The sequence below is a fragment of the Anolis carolinensis genome, chromosome 3, assembly GCF_035594765.1.
Source record: "Anolis carolinensis isolate JA03-04 chromosome 3, rAnoCar3.1.pri, whole genome shotgun sequence".
In the NCBI taxonomy this organism is placed as follows: Eukaryota; Metazoa; Chordata; class Lepidosauria; order Squamata; family Dactyloidae; genus Anolis; species Anolis carolinensis.
Window position 1 is genome coordinate 238164060 of NC_085843.1, and position 21952 is coordinate 238186011.

Here is a 21952-nt window from a genome sequence, read left to right on the forward strand (position 1 = left end):
CATGTTATTGCTGCTTTCTAATTTCTCTCTGTGGGGTGTTGTTTTTCATCTAGGCACCCATCTCATACTATGCATCATGTTTCAACCACAAAATGGTATGAGGCATTTTTATCCAAATACCTTACGTTATCTGAGACAAAAAAAGAAGGAAACATCCCAATGACAAAAACAAATAGATTTGATAGGATAATTTTTATCTTAGTCATTTATTGTCTGTAAAAAAAACCAACAAAATAAAACCACTGTATATGGCAAGTAAGTGAAACACAGATATACTGTTTATATGATTTCAAGGGAGAATGTGATAAACCGTTGACCTTTTGGAGCTGGATGAAGGTGAAAGGGAGTTGCTAGATATGGGTTAATATGTGAATATGGTTACAAATTGCTGTATATAATACACTATTATTGTTATTTTTATTAGCATTGTCGCTCTTTGTCTTGACATTTTAGCAATGTTTGTAGAAAAATGTATCAAACAGGATCAATAAAATAATTACTATTTTGAAAACTGGTGGGATTTTTGAAAGTATCATGTAATGTGTAATCAGCCGCTCAAAGAAAAGGGACCTACAGGGCAAGTTCAAGCTCAGGGATATCCCAGAAATAGCCCCTTGGACCTCAGCCACAATTCTAAGAGTGAATTATATCACTCTGATGCAATCTTTGCTGTCACATTTTTAATTCTTTTCCTAATCATTCCTAACATTGCTTTTAAAAAATTGATGCTGACAGTGTTGGTAAAGATTTTACTAAATGATGTCAAAATCTGTTTCCTGGTGAATTAAAACAGTGGAAAATATAAACAAGATATTTGAGGAATGGGGTCTGACAACTACTTATACTGTTCAGACAGCACTGGTTCAATTAACAGGATCCCCTACAGAGTGGATGAATGACAAGTAGGCAGCATGCAATGAGGCCACAGATATGGAGAACATTCCACAATGCATTGTGGAAATTGGATGCAGACTGGATGCATCACCAACAATTAGAATAGAGTAGAATATAATAGAATAACTTGATTGTCATTGCACATTGTACAGCCGAGTTAAATGCCATCCCCAATACACATTATACATGTAGAATTACAAAAACAAAACACCCATCCTTCTACATTCTAACCACTATTGCACAACCACTAATGCCACATCAGTAAGAAAACAAAAGAGTTCAATGTAGTCACAGCTCTGGGACAAAAGCTATCTCTCAGGTCCCTTGCACACAACCATATAACCCAGAATATCAAGGCAGAAAATCCCACAATATCTGCTTTGAACTGGGTTAATCTGAGTCCACACTGCCATATATTCCAGTTCAAAGCAGAAAATGTGGAGTTTTATTCAGATGTATGGAAGGGGCCTCAGCCTATTTGTCCTTGTTTTTATCATCCTATACTGTCTGCCAGATGGTAATAATTCAAAAAATGAATATCCAGGGTGAGATGGATCCTTAAGGTTATTTTGAGCTTTAAGGCAGTGGGAATAATATAACGGTCTTCCAAAGAGGAGAGCGAGCAACCAGTAATTCACTGGACAACCTCTCTATCCGCCACTGTGCAATTACCGTAGAAAACCATAGGCTGATTCAATCAGTTAGAATGCTCTCTATAGCACAGCGGTAGAAAATCACCAACAGTTTTTCATTCAATTGTTGGTTCCTTAAAAGTCTCAGATAATACAATCTCTGTTGGGCCCTCTTAACCAACGCCACAGCATGAATGCTCTTCCTTAACAATAGCAACCAGGAACTTAACATTGGCCACCTGCTCCCCTCGATCTCCATTTATAACCAAAGGCTGAATTTCTGATCGATTCCTTCTGTAATCTACTATACTGTAATCCTTGGTCTTATTAATGTTATGAACCAAATTATTGTCCCTGCAGCACGAGAGTAGCCGATCCATCTCATCCCGGTGGGCAGACCCATCCCCTTCAGAGATAAGCCCCACCACTGTTGTATCATCTGCAAATTTAATAATGATATTACTATGGTAAATGGGGGTGCAATCATATATGTAAAGAGTATAAAGTAGAGAACTCAACACACAGCCCTGTGACATATCAGTGTTGAGAATAAGAGCTGAAGAGATATAATCTAATCTAACCCTCTAGGAACTTCCAGAAAAGAAGTCCATAATCCAAAAACAGAATGAATATGACAGTCCAAGATCCATAAGTTTAGACATCAATCTATGTGGAAGGATTGTGTCAAACGTGGAACTAAAGTTTGCAAAAAGCATCCTCACATAGTTTCCCTGTTGTTCCATTACTATCTTCAAATCTATTATGTGGATGTTGACTAATAAATTCCAGGTGACTATAGCTGCATTCTAAGGATTTATCTGCAGACAAAATTACATGATATCTGAAATAACAATTTAGTGTGAAATTAACAGGGAGAGAGAATAATATATGCGAGGGACATTCGTACAAAGAAATCAAGGAAGAATCAGGGGACTACCGAATCAGAAAAATCGTAGTCCCAAAAATACCATGAAGAAGCTCAGCTGCATTCCACAAAGCAGCTACCAGATCTTTTTGAGTGAAGCAATAGGAAATGGTACATTCACACAACAATTCAGCTAATTACTCAAATGTCAGCAATTGTGTACTTAGTGCAGATGGGCTCCAGCAGAGATTCCAGAGAGCTTTTTCAAGACATCCAATAGTGTTCCGCGAGTAAAAGGAAAGTACAATCCAAAACACACCAGGAGTGAATATTGGTGAGCCACTACAACACTGTTCCTTCTAGCAGTGAACACAGATAGGCACAAACAAGCCAAAAAGAACACCCTATCAGTATTCTCTCCAGTGAAATTCCCCTGATTACTCACTGTATAGTTCTATTTTTTCTATTTTTTTAGGCAGAAGGGATATCACTTGGTTGTCATTCATCAAAGTGAACTCAAAGTGTACATAGCTCTCCATTCCTCAAGCCACAGTAGACAACAGCAGCCAGTGCTTCCCTATCTATTGTCCTACCCTAAACTGTATATTGCAGATGTACCTGAAACTATAGATAATATTTTATGCACGTGATAAACTGGGCTACAATCCACAAAGACTTGTGGTAGAAGATACATTTGTGGTGCTGGATCTTGACAAACAAGACAGGGCTATCTAAAAACTAGATGGTTTCCATTCCAAAGTGTTCAGGGAAATTATTCTGCAGAAACCTCAGCAATTTTGGACTAAATATGTTCATTCATGTGAACAGGTTTTGTTCAAATATCCCTGGTTGGTGGATTCTGAATTTTTTTGTCCAAAAATAAGCTTTTCTTAGGTCTCCTAATCTACAGCAAGGTTGTCATGATGGTGTCTAAGATGTACAGTAGAGGAGGGATTTGTTTACCATTATACTTCTAAATAAAGGAGGAAATGAAGCAGGTGCTCTTTTTTCACCTGCTTCACCCTTTTATAGTCTTATGAAAGGGACATGAGGATCTCATTCTCTTTTACATTATAGCTACTAGATGTCTACGTGTGTGGTTATCAATATGTGGAAGAAAATTTCATAGTTCATCTACAGATAATTTGAAGAAGTATTTTGTTTTGCCTCTTCTAAATACTGCATCAATCAATTTCATTGTATAATTTTGGATTACGATATTGTAAGAGAGAGAGAGAGAAATTAATTCTCTCTCCTGTATGTTTTATGGCTTGGGTCCAGAATATCTGAAAGACTATATCTCCCTATATGTACATGCCTGAACTTTAAGGTATTCAAGATGGAGGGGCGTGTTTTGTGGAGAGGACCTTCTTGGTAGTTGCTCTAAGAGTTTGGAACTCTTTTCCTAAAAATACTAGGATGTCAAATGAAATGGCAAATGAAAAATATGCCTATTCCAGAAGATATTCAGGAATTAAGTGAAATGAACTTTTAGTAGCTGTGTTTTTATATTGTTTTTAATCGTTTCAATGGTCTTAATTCTATAGGTTGTTTACTCTCTAAAATAATTATATCTTTTATTCTGTTCTGATTTTAATATTCCGTAAGACATATTGAGTCCAGTAATCAGCAAAAAAATATATAGAAAATTATCACTACAACATTTATTCATATCCTCCTTACTTTTGCTCTTTCTAAATTAACATAAACTTTCCTCATAGGAAGCTCATTCAGCCTTATGATCATTTTAGCTCAGTGGATCCCAAACTTTTTTTGACCAGGGCCCACTTGACCAGGGTCCACTTTGACCAGGGATTAGTACCAAAGGGGTTATGAATCAATTTTTGGTCATCTTTAAATTTGGTTTGGTTATTCGGGTTGCCGATTCAGAAAATTGCATTGGATCACATGAGCTCTAATTTCTTTATATATATATATATAGCACTTCATTCTGCTTTTTTTAAAAAAAAATTATTGGGTAATTACAGTAGAGTCTCACTTATCCAACATAAACGGGCCGGCAGAACGTTGGATAAGCGAATATGTTGGATAATAAGGAGGGATTAAGGAAATGCCTATTAAACATCAAATTAGGTTATGATTTTACAAATTAAGCACCCAAACATCATGTTAGACAACAAATTTGACAGAAAAAGTAGTTCAATTCAAGGTAATGCTATGTAGCAATTACTGTATTTACGAATTTAGTACCAAAATATCATGATGTATTGAAAACATTGTCTACAAAAATGCGTTGGATAATCCAGAACGTTGGATAAGCGAGTGTTGGATATGTGAGACTACTGTATAAGCATTGAAAGAGTGGGAACAATACTGGGTATAGGAAAGAAAGTGAAAACATGAATTCTAGTTTCTGAAACAGAAAACATGTCCTCCAGTAGTCGCCATCTGCTCGCCCATAGAAAACCATATTTAATAATCTAGAGCTGCTGTGGTGTATCCAATGCAATGGTCAGCTCTGTGGAAAGGAGCAGAAATAAAATTAATAAAATAAAATAAATAAATAGAGGAAGGAGGTTCACAGACCTGATTTTCATACTCGCTGCCCACTGTTGGGCCGTGGCCCACAGGTTGAAAACCACTGTTAGCTACTAAATTTTGCTGCAGCATTTTGCTTTTGCCTAAGTCTATTAGGTAAAGTAAGATTCTGCCTCATCTCTCCCCTGCTGAATACATTACATGTAAACCACTTGTACACCTTGATCTCAGTCTGCATCAACAAAAGTCAGATGAGGACAAAGAAGGACAATGGGAGAAGAAGAGAGAAATTGGGACACAGCTGAAAAAACATAACAGAGGATTAGAAGTGTCCTGGCCAAATTTGGAGAATTGGAGAACATATTATTTTCCTTTTCCATGCATCATTTTATCCTCAATCCCTTTTCTAATTTACAACATAGAATTTTCTCTTTTCGTAGGTGTCATGCAAAGCATTGATGTTTTTATTTAGCAGTGCATTGCAACTCCAGCATCCCTTTTCCTGGTAAGTCAATCATGATGATTAAACTCCTAAATATGTCAAATTATGGAAAGCATGTTATTTTGACTTCTAAGAAAGTTCTCAAAACATACCTAGGGGAAACTGTTTTAAGTGCAAATCTGTAGCCCTCAATACTAAATAAAGCTTTAAAGGAACAAGACAGTGGCCATGTTCACACACATAATTATACTGGGAGAAAGTGTCTAAATCAGAAACACTCATCAGTGTTAAGAAAATACATATTAATTAAGCTACAATATCCAATACAGATGTCCCACTGTCTTGGGAAAGAGGATGGGGTGAGCTTTCAGCAAATTGACTCCAATTAACAATACATACTGTTATTATCATCTAAATGTGTTACTAGTTGGAAGATTGCACTTTTTCTTTCAAACAGCACAAAATGATACTTTATATAATTCAATCTGCAAAAAATTGAAAATGTTAGCAGTGGCTGATTCGGTGGAGATTCAAAGCAAAATTAAGTGTTTTTTTTCTCTTTAAGAAAGAAAAACTGTCCGATAGGAATTTCTACAACCAGCCCAGCTCTGTACATATTGTCTGAATTGCTGTGACAGCTTTATGGTGTGGCTATTTTGCCTTCTTGTGATCCCTAATTACAGTATGGCATTTGACAGGAGAATGTTAATGTTGTTGTATGTCTTTCGGGCTGTGTGGCCATGTTCCAGAAGTATTCTCTCCTGACGTTTCGTCCACATCTATGGCAGGCATCCTCAGAGGTTGTGAGGTATGGATAAACTAAGTAAGGAAAGGGAAGAATATATATCTGTGTAGAGTCCAGGGTGTGGCAAGAGTCCTTTGTCACTGGGAGCCAGCATTAATGTTTCAGTTAATCACCCTAATTAGCATTGGAAATGTTTTGTCTCTTGCCTGGGGGGGATCCTTTGTTCAGTCAAGCCCTCAGAGTGTTGGTTTTGATTTTGGAGTTTTGTAATACTGGTAGCCAGATTTTGTTCATTTTCATGGTTTCTTCCTTTCTGTTGAAGTTGTCCACATGCTTGTGGATTTCAATGGCTTCTCTGTGTAGTCTGACATGATAGTTGTTGGAATAGTCCAGCATTTTTGTGTTCTCAAATAATATCCTGTGTCCAGGCTGGTTCATCAAATGCTCTGCTATGGCTGATTTCTCTGGTTGAATTAGTCTGCAGTGCCTTTCATGTTCTTTGACTCTTGTTTGGGCGCTGCGTTTGGTGGTCCCTATGTATACTTGTCCACAGCTGCATGGTATCCGGTAGACTCCTGCAGAAGAGAGAGGATCCCTCTTGTCCTTCGCTGACCGTAGCATTTGTTGGATTTTCTTTGTGGGTCTGTAGATAGTTTGTAGGTTGTGCTGCTTCATCAGTTTGCCTATGCGGTCAGTGGTTCCCTTGATGTATGGTAAGAACATCTTTCCTCTGGGTGGATCTTTGTCTTGACTCTCATGGCTTGTTCTTGGCCTTGCAGCTCTTCTGATGTCTGTGGTGGAGTATCCATTGGCCTGTAGAGCCCAGTTTAGGTGGTTGAATTCACCTTGGAGGAGGTGAGGTTCGCAGATTCTTTGTGCACAGTCAGTCAGGGCTTTGATAGTGCTCCTTTTTTGACTTGGGTGATGGTTGGAGTTTTTATGAAGGTATCTATCTGTGTGTGTAGGTTTTCTGTAAACTGTGTGGCCCAATTGTTGATTGGGTTTGCGGATGACCAGAACATCTAGAAATGGCAGTTTTCCTTCCTTTTCTTTTTCCATGGTGAATTGGATGTTTGGGTGGATGCTGTTAAGATGGTCCAGGAACTTGCTGAGTTCTTCCTCTCCATGGCTCCAAATTGTGAAGGTGTCATCTACGTATCTGAACCAAACAGTTGGCTTTTTTGGTGCTGTTTCTAGGACCTGTTTTTCAAAGTATTCCATATAGAAATTTGCTACTACTGGGCTGAGAGGGTTCCCCATGGCCACTCCATCCTTCTGTTCATAGAATCCAGTGTCCCACTGAAAGTAGCTATTGGTGAGGCAATGGTGAAACAGGGCTGTGATGTCTTCTGAGAAGTTTTGTTTGATTAGTGTGAGGGTGTCAACTACTGGGACTTTGGTAAAAAGGGACACCACATCGAAGCTGATCAGGATGTCATTGGTGCTTAGATTGAGGTTGCTGATCTTTTCTATAAAGTGTGTTGAGTCCTTGATATAGTGTGCAGTGAGCCCAATGTGGGTTTGTAGCTGTGTAGCCAGAAATTTTGCCAGGTTGTAAGTCGGCGATCCAATGGCACTTACAATGGGTCTGAGTGGGATGGAGTCCTTGTGGATTTTGGGGAGTCCGTAAAGCCGTAAATACAAAGAAAAAATCAGACAACTTCTAGATCCCACAATTTACAAGAAACTGAAACAAGACCCTACTAACAAAATCACCAGAAAAACGAACACTCTAATCAAGAACTCCGCCATTAACTTTGACATACGCCAACAGCTGTGCAAATCAGAAGCCCTCCCACCCAGGCTTTACCAGGATATCATTTAAACCAAGGGTGGATAAAGTACAGCTTGTGGGTGCACAGAGACTTTGGGACCCCTGAGAAGCCCATGAAAGTCCCCAGAGCCTTTTAAAAATTCACTCTAATATCTGGACCATTTTTTTTGCCCCCAAACACTTAAAATGCAGTGGTTTGATCCGTCCAATATTGTAAAACTCCCAAGCCCAAGTACTCCTCCAAATGAAAATGGTTGCCAGCAATGAAATCACATCACTTTGAGTATACTGAAATATACCAACATTGTCTACTGGTTGGGCATAAAAACGAAAAATGCCCCCTGTCTTCTGTGAAGTCGTCCACTTCGATTTAAGTAAATAAGCAATACAGTGGTGCAGAGGAGAGGATGCTGGATGCTTCTTAATCCTGTAACCTATCTCCACTCCATCTAGCCTTCTGCCATCTAACTTTCCTCTACTTCTGTCTCACTTTTAGCATCAGAACCAGAAATGAGAAAAGTGTTTCAAACAACTAATACAAGGAGTTGTAAAATTTAAAAATAATAATAATAACAACAGTGTTCTAACAGTTATGTAAAACACAAAAGTTAGCCTCTAAAAAGTTTATTTGGAAGCCTCTCCTTATCAGAGACCCTAAAATGTACTGTATGTCGTTCATATATGAATTAGGCTTGAGCCTGGATTTGTTTTTAGCCATTTCCTTCTTCGGCCAATCCAGTTTCTTTGGTTTGTTTGGGTGCCCGTAACAGCAAGGCTCCAGTCATCACGGATTCCCGTCTAAAATGGGACCACATGGCAACTGATATCGGCTCCTCCTCCCCTATTCGGCAACTCAATTTAATCTTTTTTAAATTTTCCTTTATTTTCCTTTATTTTCTTGATTCTTTTTATTTAGTGGGGCTGACTGGAAGTTGGGGACATGCAAGGATGTGTGCATTTGGGGGCTTCTGAGAGTCACCCTTTTAGCTTTTTTATCCTTCCTTTCCTCTCTTTCAAATACCTTTAAAAGATAATAATCATAATTAATCCCAGCAAACAAAAAGAAGACCCTCATTCTCTGAAAACTACTACCATCTAGTTACCTCTCCTCTAGAGAAGAAAGTAGAAACAGCTTTGAGAAAGCATTAAAGCCAATGCAGAAAGGGGATTAAAGTGTGCCTACTCCAGACAGGGCCTGCAGGAGAGGAAAAAGAGGGCTTTTTAAAGGAAGCACAGAGAGGATAGAGCCAGGTCATCGCTTTTCCTTTCCCTGGGCCTCCTTCAAATGCCTTGGAAAGCTGGGTGAGGTGTTGCAGGGAGAAAAAGTGTGCACTTGTCTGCAGCGCCTCTCCTCTAGATTAGAAACATCATTTAGGGTGCTTTCTTAACCCTGTTGCTAACACCCAGGCTCCCTTGAAGGAAAAAAGATAAGGCTCCCAGGAACTAACTTGTAAGTTCCCCATTGCTGCCAATGGACTGGATCTAGCCACAGTTTTCGGCTATGGACCAAAAACGGCTATCCAGCTACCCACCCATCTTCGGGAGGTGAGCGAAAACAAATACGGGGGTCTACAGTCAGCAGAAACGGATCAAGGTTCAGCCGAAATGCAGAAGCCTAATAGGAATCTAGGACTGAATAGAGGCAAACGTTCAAAACTCTAAGTCTCCATGATCTTTTTGCAATCAAAGTAAGATTTCCCACTACTACTATGCTTTGCATATGAATGGTTTTAATATGTTTGTTCTTCTAAAATTGTGAAGGAAAACACTGAACAAATAGACAGAAATAAAGAAATGCACAGAATCTGCAGATAAATCCAACCGCGTGGGAACACTTTCTAAATACTTAGAGGAAGGTCCAACTATTACAACATCCCGATCAGAGAACTAACAGAAAAGGAGCAAGAGAAAGCCCTCTGTTGAAACCACAGGACATTTTATTCAGTGCTATGCTTGCCCTACTGAAGACCTCGCTCTGAGGAGAGAATGTTAATGTTATTCTGGAAGTAACATAATGCTCTTTTTTCTCTCATAGAAGACGCAGCATCCACCACAAAGAGTCTGTTTGGCTATTTAAAAATGACAATAACAAAAGAAGGACAACTAAGGCAATTCAGACATATTCTGGGAGCTGGTTGGAAAGGCTGAAACGCATTTTCTGTCCCAAAAATAAGAGAGAGGAGCTGCAGGGACACAGACGAAGCCTAAGAAAGAGTAGTCATTCAATGGAGAAAAGGTTTATTTAATGCTGGGAACCAAAATTCTATAAGCAAATGCCAAAATGACAGGCAAGAGGCATAGAGACGCTTTCCATTTTCCTTTCTGTGTCTCTGAGTTCAGCAATGTTTAATCAGTTACTTCCAGGAATAAAAAGGGAGGAAGGCCATATAATGATGATTTTGTTCAAGGCAACCCGGAATAGTCCAGGAAAGGTTTGCCTTCTACAGATTTTTTTTCCTAACTCTCCAGGGATTTACTAACAGAAGAAATCAAATTATAGTGTCTGGCTTCTGAGAAATTGTGGAGCATAACTCTTCAAGCTACATTATGAAATTATTCTGGCCTTAACTCTCTGTAGTATGGAGCACTACAAAATAGGACCCCTGATGTCAGTTAGTGAAGGGAGAATATGAGAAGAATTTCTATGGAGATGAGAAAATGTGGGAGGGAAAAAAGAAGAGAGAGTAACAGCTATTGAATATTTTGGATTCTACTTTTTTGAAATAATAAAGTTAGTAGAAGATATTTAAAAATGGTCAAGGTGGGAGATGTGTCCTTTCCACTGTTTCTTCCTTTATCTCCTACTTTGCACATCTGCTCCTTCCTCTACATTATCATTCAAAAACACAAACACTTTTGTGTGTGTGTGTGTGTGTGTGTATATATATATATACACACACACATATACATACACACACACACACACACAAGTAGACAAAAGTGATTGTACTCAATAGGTACCATGACTGGACTATACTTCAGAATCAATATTTTTAGCTCCTTACCTATGTAGCAATACCAGCCTACAAATACTTCAAAAATGCAGCTTTTGTGATGCTATAAAATCTGAAGAGAACCCAGAATATTAATTATATTTCCTTATGAAATTGGTATAGGTTTAACTGATCACAACTGGATGTTTTATGTTATGTATTATTTGAAGATGTCTGTGATTATTATAATTTAGATTGTCTCATGCTGATGCTGATATTTTAACTAAAATAGTTTGAATAAACAGAGGCATTTGAAGTATTTATACTACACTAGGATGTAGCCACTTAGCCCTTCTGATCAATGGTATGCCTTGATCAGTGTTAAACTGTCAAATGTGTTTATTTTGATGTATTGTCTATATGGTTTTCTTTCCAGCAATTGAATGTTTGCCTTATATGTTGGAAACCGCCCTGAATCCCTTCGGGGAGATAGGGCGGGATACAAATAAAGTTTTATTTTTACTATATATTATGTATGTTATGCCTTTAAAGACCCTTTCACATTACCCAATTGTAGCAATATGATTCCACGTTATACCTCTATGGCAATATCTTACAGAATTCGAGGATACGTAGTTTTGTAAGGCAGTAGAGTTTTCTGGCTGAGAACTTTAAATATCTCTCCCTAAACAGAAAATCAAAGGCTTCTTTAGGATGGAACTATAACAATTAAAGTGGTATCATGCTCCATTTTACAATATGGAAGAACACAAATGTTGTTGGACTGCAATCCCTGACCATTGGAGACACTCTCACAATTCCTAACAATTTGACATGTTAACTGCACCAGACCCTGGAACATTATTTTTAAAAGCACCGGTATTTTTTTAACTCATACTCCAATGCTCCACTGTGTACTGTGCAGCATAGGTAAAAGGAGATGGATTGAGCCCCTGTTGTCCCTCATTGCCGTAGCAGACAGCCACACAGCTCCAGGAGAGTTTCTGGCCACCACTACCAGTAGGTACCGTTGCTGGCATAAGCAGTTGTCCGGAAGCAGGTGGTCCAGCTGGTCTGAACCAGGTTCAATCTTTCTGGCCCATAAGGACTCCGCTCTACCAGTGCTGTGGAATGGATACAAAATGTGTCAGGCCAGTCCAGAGCATTGCTACTTCAGACTGGGCCCAGAATATTTGGTAAGGGGCCCTGAACCTCCTCTTAAATTTCTCTAAGCCATAAAACTACCATAGCTGTTAGAACCACTGCGCCAGTTATATAATTGCGAATTTATGTATGTGTAAGTCTTCATGTTTGTGTGTATTCTAAGTATTGTCACAGTCAGAGCTCTTCCTCTGTTTCCACATGGGTTTATAACCAAACTTATAAACACTAGCCATGAGCCAAGTTGCATCTTTCCAAAAACATTTTTGGACCGCGGATGTCCCATATTTATTGGCCTCTTCCATCCAATACCCAGGCAGATGGAACTGCTGAGCTGTTATATGCCATGTAGTCCAGTGAGACTCTCAAAAGAACTAGCTTTCCCTGTCCAGCTGAGGGGATTATCTACTTGTATTGCTGCTTGTTATCTCTGCCTTTGTCCTGTAGGCAATCAAAACCTCCATGTCAGCAAGTCTCCGGGGTCACTGGCTTCTATTAGCATGCAAACACCAACAGCAGCAACACTTTTTGGGAAAAGAGGATGTGTCTTCAAGAAGCATCCTGGAAGAGCAAGAGCTTTGTATCTTCTGGTCTTATTTCTACATACATGAATATGCTGGGGTGAGTTGAGGGAGGAAACATGGGCAAAATGCAGGGTTCCCAACATCAAGTTCCTCAGATGGCATGCACAGGTGTGAAAGGAAGGGGCCTCATCACTTAACTAGCACAGGGCCTCATTTGTCCTAAAGCTTGCACTCAAGCAATTATAATGTGTGTGGTTGTGTTGCTGGCAGTGAAATTAGCAAAGGATACTAGTAGCCACTATACAGTTAAGTGACAATGCACATATTGGAGAGTACTATTTGTTCACTATAATTTTTTAGAAGTATGTGTGAATATTGTGAAGGAAGATTACATAATTAAATTGTAAGAAGCAAAAGCATGAAGATGAAAACAGACATTTTATATCAGTGTGGGAAGGGTCTCTAATTTTATTGTCTTACATGAATGCAAATTAACTAAATGAAATTTTGTGCATTTTTCTGAGATGTTCAGAAACTCTATTACTGTATTAAATATAATTAGGGTTGGGCTTGAATCCTGTTTTATCTGTTTCATTTGTGGTTTTGTACCGTTTCGTCTATTCGGATTGCACAAAATGGTACAACCTCACAGGAACAAAAGAAACAGCAAAACAAAATTTTTAAAAAGTAGCTGTTTGGTTGGCTGATTTTTGTCACTTGACTGTAGGCCCTGGCTCACACTTGATGCTCGTAGGCCCTGCCTACTGGGCCTACCAGCATCAAGTGCTCAATGTCTCATAGGCCTGGCTCACAGGGCCTACAGTCGAGTGCCAAACACTCAGTTGTAGGCCCTGCAAGCCACGCATATCAGCCATCAAGCGCTCGATGGCGCATAGGCCTGGCTAACAGGGCCTACAGTCAAGCACCAAACACTTGATGCGCATAGGCCTGGCTTGCAAAGGAAAGGAAATGGAACAAACAGAATGAAACAAACAGAAATGGTAAGTAATTTCATACAAATGCACAACCCTACACAGTATAGTTAAAACATTAATCAATCATTATTTTGAAAACATTTGGTATATTTTTCAATATATCCATGGTGTTATGTCCTGTTGACTGAAATCTTCATCACTTCAAGCCACAGGTAATCCCACAATCCTCTCTGAAATATCAGTGAATCTATCAGTCTCAGGCTGATCTACAACACTGCAACCTCCACTTCTCTGGGCTCTTCTCCTTCCTCTCAATCTCACAAGCTAGCTGTAGTGCAATTTTGAAAGGGGAAATGTCAGGGGGAAAAAAGTGGTAATATTTTGAAATTTTGGTATTTTTAATGATTAAATTAATTTCAAAAAATTACTACGCCAAGCTCACAAAGAAGGAATTTTGTTTTTCCTCGTTTTCTCCAGTTGCATAGTGATTCCTGAGCTTAGAAGATGAGCTGTCTTCTCACTCCCTCCACCCCATTTCCAGACACTTCAGAAACACTTCGCTGATAAGACATGATGGACGCAGGGAGGAAGTCCTCCCGGCGAGGTCTGACGGGCTATTATACATATTTTCCTTTATGTATTACAAATGGGGAGGGTGGCTGTGTGGGAATGGAGGAGGGGGCTGTGTGGGATAACATCTTATTCTTCATACATTGCTGAGCAACACATTGCATAAGAGATATTGTGCATCACAAGAGCAACATCTTAATGCCCTCACACTGTTTTTTCAAAACAAGACTTCAATGCTTTACCACTTTCTCCTTTGGGACAAGAAAATTCTATCCACATGTGCGCATGCACACAGAAAACCAAGCAAAGGTACATCAAAGACTGTGGAAAGCAGGAGATCTTCAAAAGGAAAAGGTTTTACTCTAAGCAAGCAATCTACATTAGCAAAAGGGTATCTCTTACATGAAGGCTCTTACTTCAGGCACATTTGGAGAAGTTAGGAACATCCGACCGTGAGTAGAATAGGAAATGTTTAGCTAGTTTGCTTTGAGGAATTATGCTGAATATGGCGTAGGTTGTTTTGTTAGTTTCTGACTTCACTAAGTGTGCCTGAAGGAATGGACTTTATATAAAAGATATTATTTTACTAATGCAGATTGCTTGCTAAGAATGAAGTCTTTTTCCTCTAAAGATCTCCTTTTTCCATGCTATCTATCATGTACTTGTCATTCAGTGTGTGTGTGTGTGTGTGTGTGCGCCCGTGCTAGAATTTTCCTCTCCTAAGGGAGTGGGGATGACAGCGTTTGCAGGATTAGAGGTGAAAACTGCAAAATTAAGGCCTCAGTAACATGCAGCAAAGTTATTGGTCATAGCGGTTTAAAACCTGAGAGTGATGGCAGTAGTATACTTTTTTTTCTGAGCCTTCTGGGAAATAACAAGATTTCATCCCCTTTTCTTCACTCCCTCATCCAGAGCTAACTGTACACAAACTTTGAAGTCAGTTTGCAGTAATTGTATCTCTTTCCCCCGTCAGAGCTCCTTAAGGAAAAAAAAATGGTCCTAGCCCCCTTTTTTCCAGCCCTCATTCACTATGAATATACAAATGTCAAAATCTGAAAAATATACGAAATCTGAAGCTTGGTCTGTAACATTTTGAATAAGGGGGACTGAACCTGTAATAATAATAATAATAATAATAATAATAATAATAATAATAATAATAATAATAAAAAACAAAAACAATATACTAGCCTTATTCTCACAATCAAGACCCATGTCCAAGGCTCACAATTGCATGAAATTCCCAGTACATATAGTGTTATACAAGTGTGTCCAAAATGGCTTTTCCATCCAAGGTAAGTCCTGCCCCCAGCCCCCAATTCCCCCCACAATAAGGTATCAAAAAGCCCCCACTGCTTCTTTTGCTGTTGTTAAATTTCCTGCCATCACTGGGAAATGAAATAATGAAAACAAAGAGATCGTGGTACGTTTCTAACCCCTTCTATATCCTGCGAAAATTAGCATCTCCCAGGGGCTCAAGCTTTAGAAAGCTGCTAAGCTACGCTACTTTCTGAAACATAAAATATCACAAGCTGCAATAATCCATAATAATCCTTAGACTAAATAATAATCACAAATAATAGAGGAGAGGTACACAATTACTCACTGGTGGTGTTTCCTGTCATCTGTATGATACATTTGGAGTCCTTGCCCATTTCTCGGGAGTTGAAAGGGCGCACCCGGACGGCCACCTTGACAGATGCTCCTGCCATTCTGGCCGTCTACGAGTTTCTCTCCTCCTGGGAAGATTCCACTCCTGAAAATCCCCTGTAAAAATGGAAAAAAAGATGGTGACAACGTCTCTTTTTAGACCAGGCAAAGCCACAGGAATTGTTGATAATATCCTTGTAGGAGAACCTACAAAGTTATATTCACTGACCGTACTCATGCTGTACTACTTGGAGTTAAAGGACACTCCATGATAAGCATGTGGCAAAACAACTGTACGTTGCATTCTTTTTTTACACGGAAGTAAATGCAATTTAAACATGATGCATTGCAAACAACTATACAAGGCCAGCTGAGTTTTAAACCTTTGCACTCCAGCTTGAATTTTTTAATGTCTGTAGGACACGTGTCAAACTCAAGGCCTGTGGGTCGAATCTGACCCTCCAGATGCTGGACTACAACTCCTGTATTCCTCATCATTAGACAATACAGAGTTTATGAAATAGTATGCAGTATGATACTACTTAGGCCTATTTTAATAGGAACTCTCAAGCAACCAAAAACTACATCTATTCAGCATTTACTAGAACTGATGGGAGCTGTGATACAGTAACATCTGGAAAGCTGCAGTTTGTTTTGTTTAGCCAGGATAGTGGAGTTTAAATTTAGATACAAGGCTTGTGGATAGAAAGTCTGAGTTTAAAATGCTCTTCAGTCTTTCCCCAGCTTCAGAACCACAAGTGCTGTTGGGTTGCAATTCTCATTATCCCCCGTCTGCAAGGTGGATAATTAAAAGTGTTGTTCAACATCTGAGGAGCCAAACAGCGTAAAAACTAAAGAGCACCCACGACTACTGTATATAAAAGAATTATAATTGGTGCTTTCCACCTGTTGTAGGAGGTTAATGTAGGCTTTTAAAAACAGCTTAGGGTAGGTTTAAAACTAATCTATTTTAAGCCCATTCTTACATGCTCACTTTTGAGTAAAAACATAATTTGAAGCTGCGTCCTGTACACCATGACAGGTAGTTTAACCCTTAGAAACAAAGCTACCCATCCGTCACCTCTGACTTTACCATCTTACAGAGAAGGATCTTAAAATGGGTCTGTAGCTAAGAAGATGACTAAATGTTCTATTGCATTTTACCAGACAACCCTTTTATGATGGAAATCTTCTCAAATATTTAAAGCATATGAAGAAAATGAAAGACCTTCAGTTCTTATAGTGAAAATGATACAAGTAGTGCCAATTCAGTGTATTCATTCTCCAGCTTTCCCCATCCCACCTCACACCATGGAGTCCGCAGGAAATATTAAACCCAGGATTAATTATCCTATTTGCATTCACCTATAAAGCAAGTGTATCTGTATCATCGCTGGCATCCTATGCTTTATAAATTGCTTCTGATGATTGAATTTTTGATTTTTTAAAAATTTTTAATCTAATTAACTAACTGTCTAGCCCTCATCATATGCATATGTACAGTACATGCACATGTGTATGCATACATATGTGTGTATTTATATACAGAGGAGCCCCCAGTAACATAGCGGATTAAAGCGCAGAACTGCTGAACTTGTGGACTGAAAGGTCAAAGGTTCAAATCCAGGGAGTGGGGTGAGCTCCTGCTGTTAGCCCCAGCTTCTGCAAACCTAGCAGTATGAAAACATGCAAATGTGAGTAGATCAATAAGTACTGCTACTATGGGAAGGTAACGGTTCTCCATACAGTCATGCCAGCCACATGACCTTAGAGGTATCTATGGACAATGCTGGTTCTTCGGCTTAGAAATGGAGATGAGCACCAACCCCCAGAGTCGGCAATGACTAGACTTAATGTCAGGGGAAAACCTTTACCTTTACCTTATGTATATACAAACATATAGGCATGTATGTGTATGTATAAATGCATAAGCATATTTACTTGAATGCAATGCACACTTTTTTTTTTACTAAATTGCTTGGTCAAAATAGAGATGTACATGTTTAATTTTTTGTCAAATATGTTGTGTCGTTGTTTTGGGCTTGTCCCTGTTGTGAGCCGCGCCGAGTCCCTTCGGGGAGATGGGGCAGGTTATAAAAATAAAGATTATTATTATTATTATTATTATTATTATTCCATTCGATGGCACACTACAATCGGATGCCTAAAGCTTGAGAACTCGCCAGTCTTGGCCTGTTGGAGGAGCCGCGGCTTCCCAACTAAAGTCATTCAGACTCTGAATGAAGCCAGCTGGGAAGTCACACCCCTCCGCCAAGCCAAGGCGGGAAAGTTCATCATTCTTGGAGGGCATCACTTCCCTTCCCAGCCCTGGCATTCTCCTTCTCCCAGCTGGGAGAAGAAGGAGAAAGCCCCCTCCCTTCCCAGCCAGCTGAGTCTCTCAGACTCCCTTATCTCTCAGCTGAGAGGCAAAGCAGAAGTAGCAACTCTCACCCCCACCCCAAGCCGAGACTGGGAAATCCATATTTTGGTAATGTGCACCTCACCACTGATGGTGCACTACACTCGAGTAAAAATGGGTATATCTTCACACAGGCATGGAGAAACAAATACACACATACATAAACATTCATCCATACAAATACCAACTTTCACGTTTTAAATTTTTTTATTTGTTTTACAATTTAAAACATCTTCCCCCCCCCCCCCCCCCAATATGGGGGTGGATGAATACAACTAAAAATTAATAGAGTTCTTGTATGTTTTCCGGGCTGTATGGCCATGTTCCAGAAGTATTCTCTCCTGACGTTTCGCTCACCTCTGAGGATGCCTGCCATAGATGTGGGTGAAATGTCAGGAGAGAATACTTTCAGAATATGGCCATACAGCCCAGAAAACCCTGTGATCCTGGCCATGAAAGCCTTCGACAACACATAAAAATTAATATTTTGAAAAGCTATAAATGTTTAAATAATTAGCTTATTAAAAACTGCAGTCATTTATACGTATGTGTTTTAAATCTCTTTTCATTTATCTACATCAGGAGCACCTTCATGTATCAACCTGACTACAAGAATGAAATGAACTAAACACATTTAGTCCAGTTGAGAAAAAAATGGGGCAATTCACATCAATTGGTCTGTGGAACTGTGCCCTAAAACTTCTGGATGACACCATGTTGATGGATGTTTTGGCATATAGATCGATTTTGGGCAGTCCAAGAAGCAAAGGGCCCATCAGAAAGCACTGATTAACCCTGGTAGAGCAAGTTATTTTAGCAACAATTACTTAATAAGATTTTCCTTAATCTGTGACACTATTTTGTCAATGCCCATGTGATCCACTTTTGAGGAGAGAACGTAAGCATCTGATGGTTGCTCATTACCCAGCAGGGAACAAATGACAAGTAGAAAGGACCTAAAAGCCTCCGAAAAGATGTCTTTGGGGAGCCGTCGCTTTCAGCCTACAATTGGACCGATGAGCAAGAAGACAATGTTGTTTTTAGCATAAGCTTTGATGAAGACAGTGTGGGAATAACTGTCACGCCTGAAGGAATCTGAACATCTATTTTCCACTAAGGAGTTCTTTTACTAAAAATACTTATCTGGCAATTCAATCCTTTGAATTCTCCTCAAACACTTCATAGGTCAGGGCGATGCCAGTGTATTTCACAAAACTGGATAAAAGAGAGGGGTAATTTTAAATGATCCAGCATCAACTGCAAGGGACACAATATCTCCCCTCATGTTTTCCTTCTTGGCATTCTCCTCTTTCCAAAACTGATATAAAATCGCATCCGCCTGGCTACTCTGCACATCTGAGTAACAAAGCTAAGCCTCCAGGGCTCACCTCCAGGTTTGTTTTCAGTATAAATAATTCAGCGATCTAAGTGCAGCACTCGGCTCAGCCACAGTCCTCAGCCATATTCAGGATCCTTTGTTTACTGATGAAAGATGGGATGGAAATACAGGGGGAAAGGATGAAGGATTGGAAGAGAATGAATGACAGCTCAAAGGATATTTCTCATATCTTGAGATATTTCTCAAGTCTTCAGTATTCTCCGGAAACTGAATTTTTCTGTTTGGAGCTTAGAAAAGTTACTTTATGAAGTACGGTTCTCAGACTTTTGTACCCATACCACTGTATAAATCAGAATCATAGAGTTGGAAGAAACCTCACAGGCCATCCAGTCCAACCCCCTGCCAAGAAGCAGGAAAATCACATTCAAAGCACCCTTGACAGATGGCCATTCAACCTCTGCTGAAAATCCTCTAAAGAAGGAGCCTCCGCCACACTCCGGGGCAGACAGTTCCACTGCTGAACAGCTCTCACAGTGAATAAGTTCTTGCTAATGTTCAGGTGGAATCTCCTTTTCTGTAGTTTGAAGCCATTGTTATGCGCCCTAGTCTCCAGGGCAGCAGAAAACAATCTTGCTCCCTCCTCCCTATGACTTACCCTCACATATTTATACATGGCCTCATCATATCTCCTCTCAGTCTTCTCCTCTGCAGGCTAAACATGCCCAGCTCTTTCAGCCACTCCTCGTAGGGCTTGTTATCCAGACCCATGGTTATTTTCATCGCCCTCCTCTGAACACATTCCAGCTTGTCAACATCTTCCTTCAATTGCGGTGCCCAGAATTGGGCACAGGATTCCAGGTGTGGTCTGACCAAGGCAGAATAGAGGGAGAGCATGACTTCCCTGGATCTAGACCAGTGATTCCCAAAGTGGGAGCTACTGCCCCCTGGTGGGTGCTGCATCAATCCAGGGGAGAGGTGATGGCCAAAGGTACATATATCTTTCTGTTTAATTGCTATTTAAAAAACTTAAAAAATAATTTCCAGGGCACTGAGTAATATTTTTTCTGGAAAGGGAGCAGTAGGCCAAATAAGTTTGGGAACCACTGATCTAGACACTAGAGTCCTATTTATACATTGGCTTTTTTCACCGCCGCATCACATTGTAGGCTCATGTTTAACTTGTCATCCACGAGGACTGCAAGATCTTTTTCACACATAATGCTGTCGAGCCAGGCGTCCCTCATTCTGTATCATCCCAAACTCAGAAAGAATTGGCCAACTCCAATACAAAATCAAGATATTTTTCATAAAGACTGGAGTCAGACCTGCCTTTGCCAAGAAAATAATATTTGAATAGCGACCTCCATTCAATTATCTTCGGACAGAAAACAGTTCAAGAGCTCTGAATTCATTGCACCCTGAATCATGGGCTCATAAAATCTGAAGTTTTGTACTCTCTCGAGTTCAACTCCGTGCTTAGTGCTAGAAATCTAGAGCTATAGCTTCCCCAGTGGGTGGCAGGCTAATTTCTGTTGGAGACCTCTAGGAAAGAACAGTCCATTCCTCCTCTTGGTAAACTCAGGATTTTTTTAAAAAATGGGGGAAATTGAGAGAAATGGGTTGATGCGAGTTTTCTAGGCTGCATGTTCTCAAAGCATTTTCTCCTGACGTTTCGCCTACATCTATGGTAGGCATCCTCAGAGGTTGTGAGGTCTGAAGATGCCTGCCATAGATGTGGGTGAAATGTCAGGAGAGAATGCTTCTGGAACATCCTGGAAAACTCACAGCAACCCGTGATTCCAGCCATGAAAGCCTTCGACAACACTCTTTTTGGAAAACTTTTTTTCTGTAATAATTGAAAAAATATATTAAGTATATAAATGATAAATAAATATATTTATTTATCATTTATTTTGAATGACAACGTTTTAGGTGACTTATTCACATAATTACAGACCCACAATCCTTTCTAAAAACTACATAAGAGGAAGACTTTTACAAGAGACTATGCACAGTACCTGAATATTGGTTTCCTTTTCTCATTTCTTTTTTATGGGAATGAATACATTATGTCAACCTGACACCATAAAGAACGACTGGAGACAAAACAACACTCTTTGTTTTACTAATGTTGATGGTTTCTTCTAGTTTTACCATTTTGTTATGTTTCTTTATTGTTTATTCCTTTTAAACTGGCCAAATAAACACACCTTACAGTTCAGTAGCTCTATTTACAGCAAATAAATAAATAGTAAAAAGTGGATTCGATTTGTAAATATTTCAAACATTATGCCAACTCTGGAAACTAAGTATATCTAATGAGTGGAATGAGATATTATGGTGGGAAAATATGCTTGCCAACATGCTGCCTTGTAAGGTGGCAGATTCCAAAAGCAGGAACATAAATAAATACAAAAATAATAAAGGAAAACATAAAAGTTTTTGCACTGGTTGTTGGGTAATTTAAATAAACACTAATGATTAATGCACAAAAAAAACCCCTGAAGAACAAGATGGCAAATTGTACAATTATTGACCTATTACCTGAGCCGCATACAAATCTTTACAAA

At 39.4% G+C, this 21952-nt stretch overlaps 1 protein-coding gene across 30 annotated transcripts in view; it reads right to left on the bottom strand.

Moving 5' to 3' along the window:
* kif1a (kinesin family member 1A) overlaps positions 1–21952 on the bottom strand; it is a 138729-nt gene that overhangs the window by 105957 nt on the left and 10820 nt on the right. For all 30 annotated transcript variants that reach the window (XM_003218379.3, XM_008106434.2, XM_062976456.1 and 27 more), the window contains exon 2: positions 15581–15741. In XM_003218379.3, coding sequence (XP_003218427.1) covers positions 15581–15686 — 106 coding nt within the window. In that variant the 5' untranslated portion in view covers positions 15687–15741. The remainder of the gene's footprint in view (positions 1–15580; positions 15742–21952) is intronic.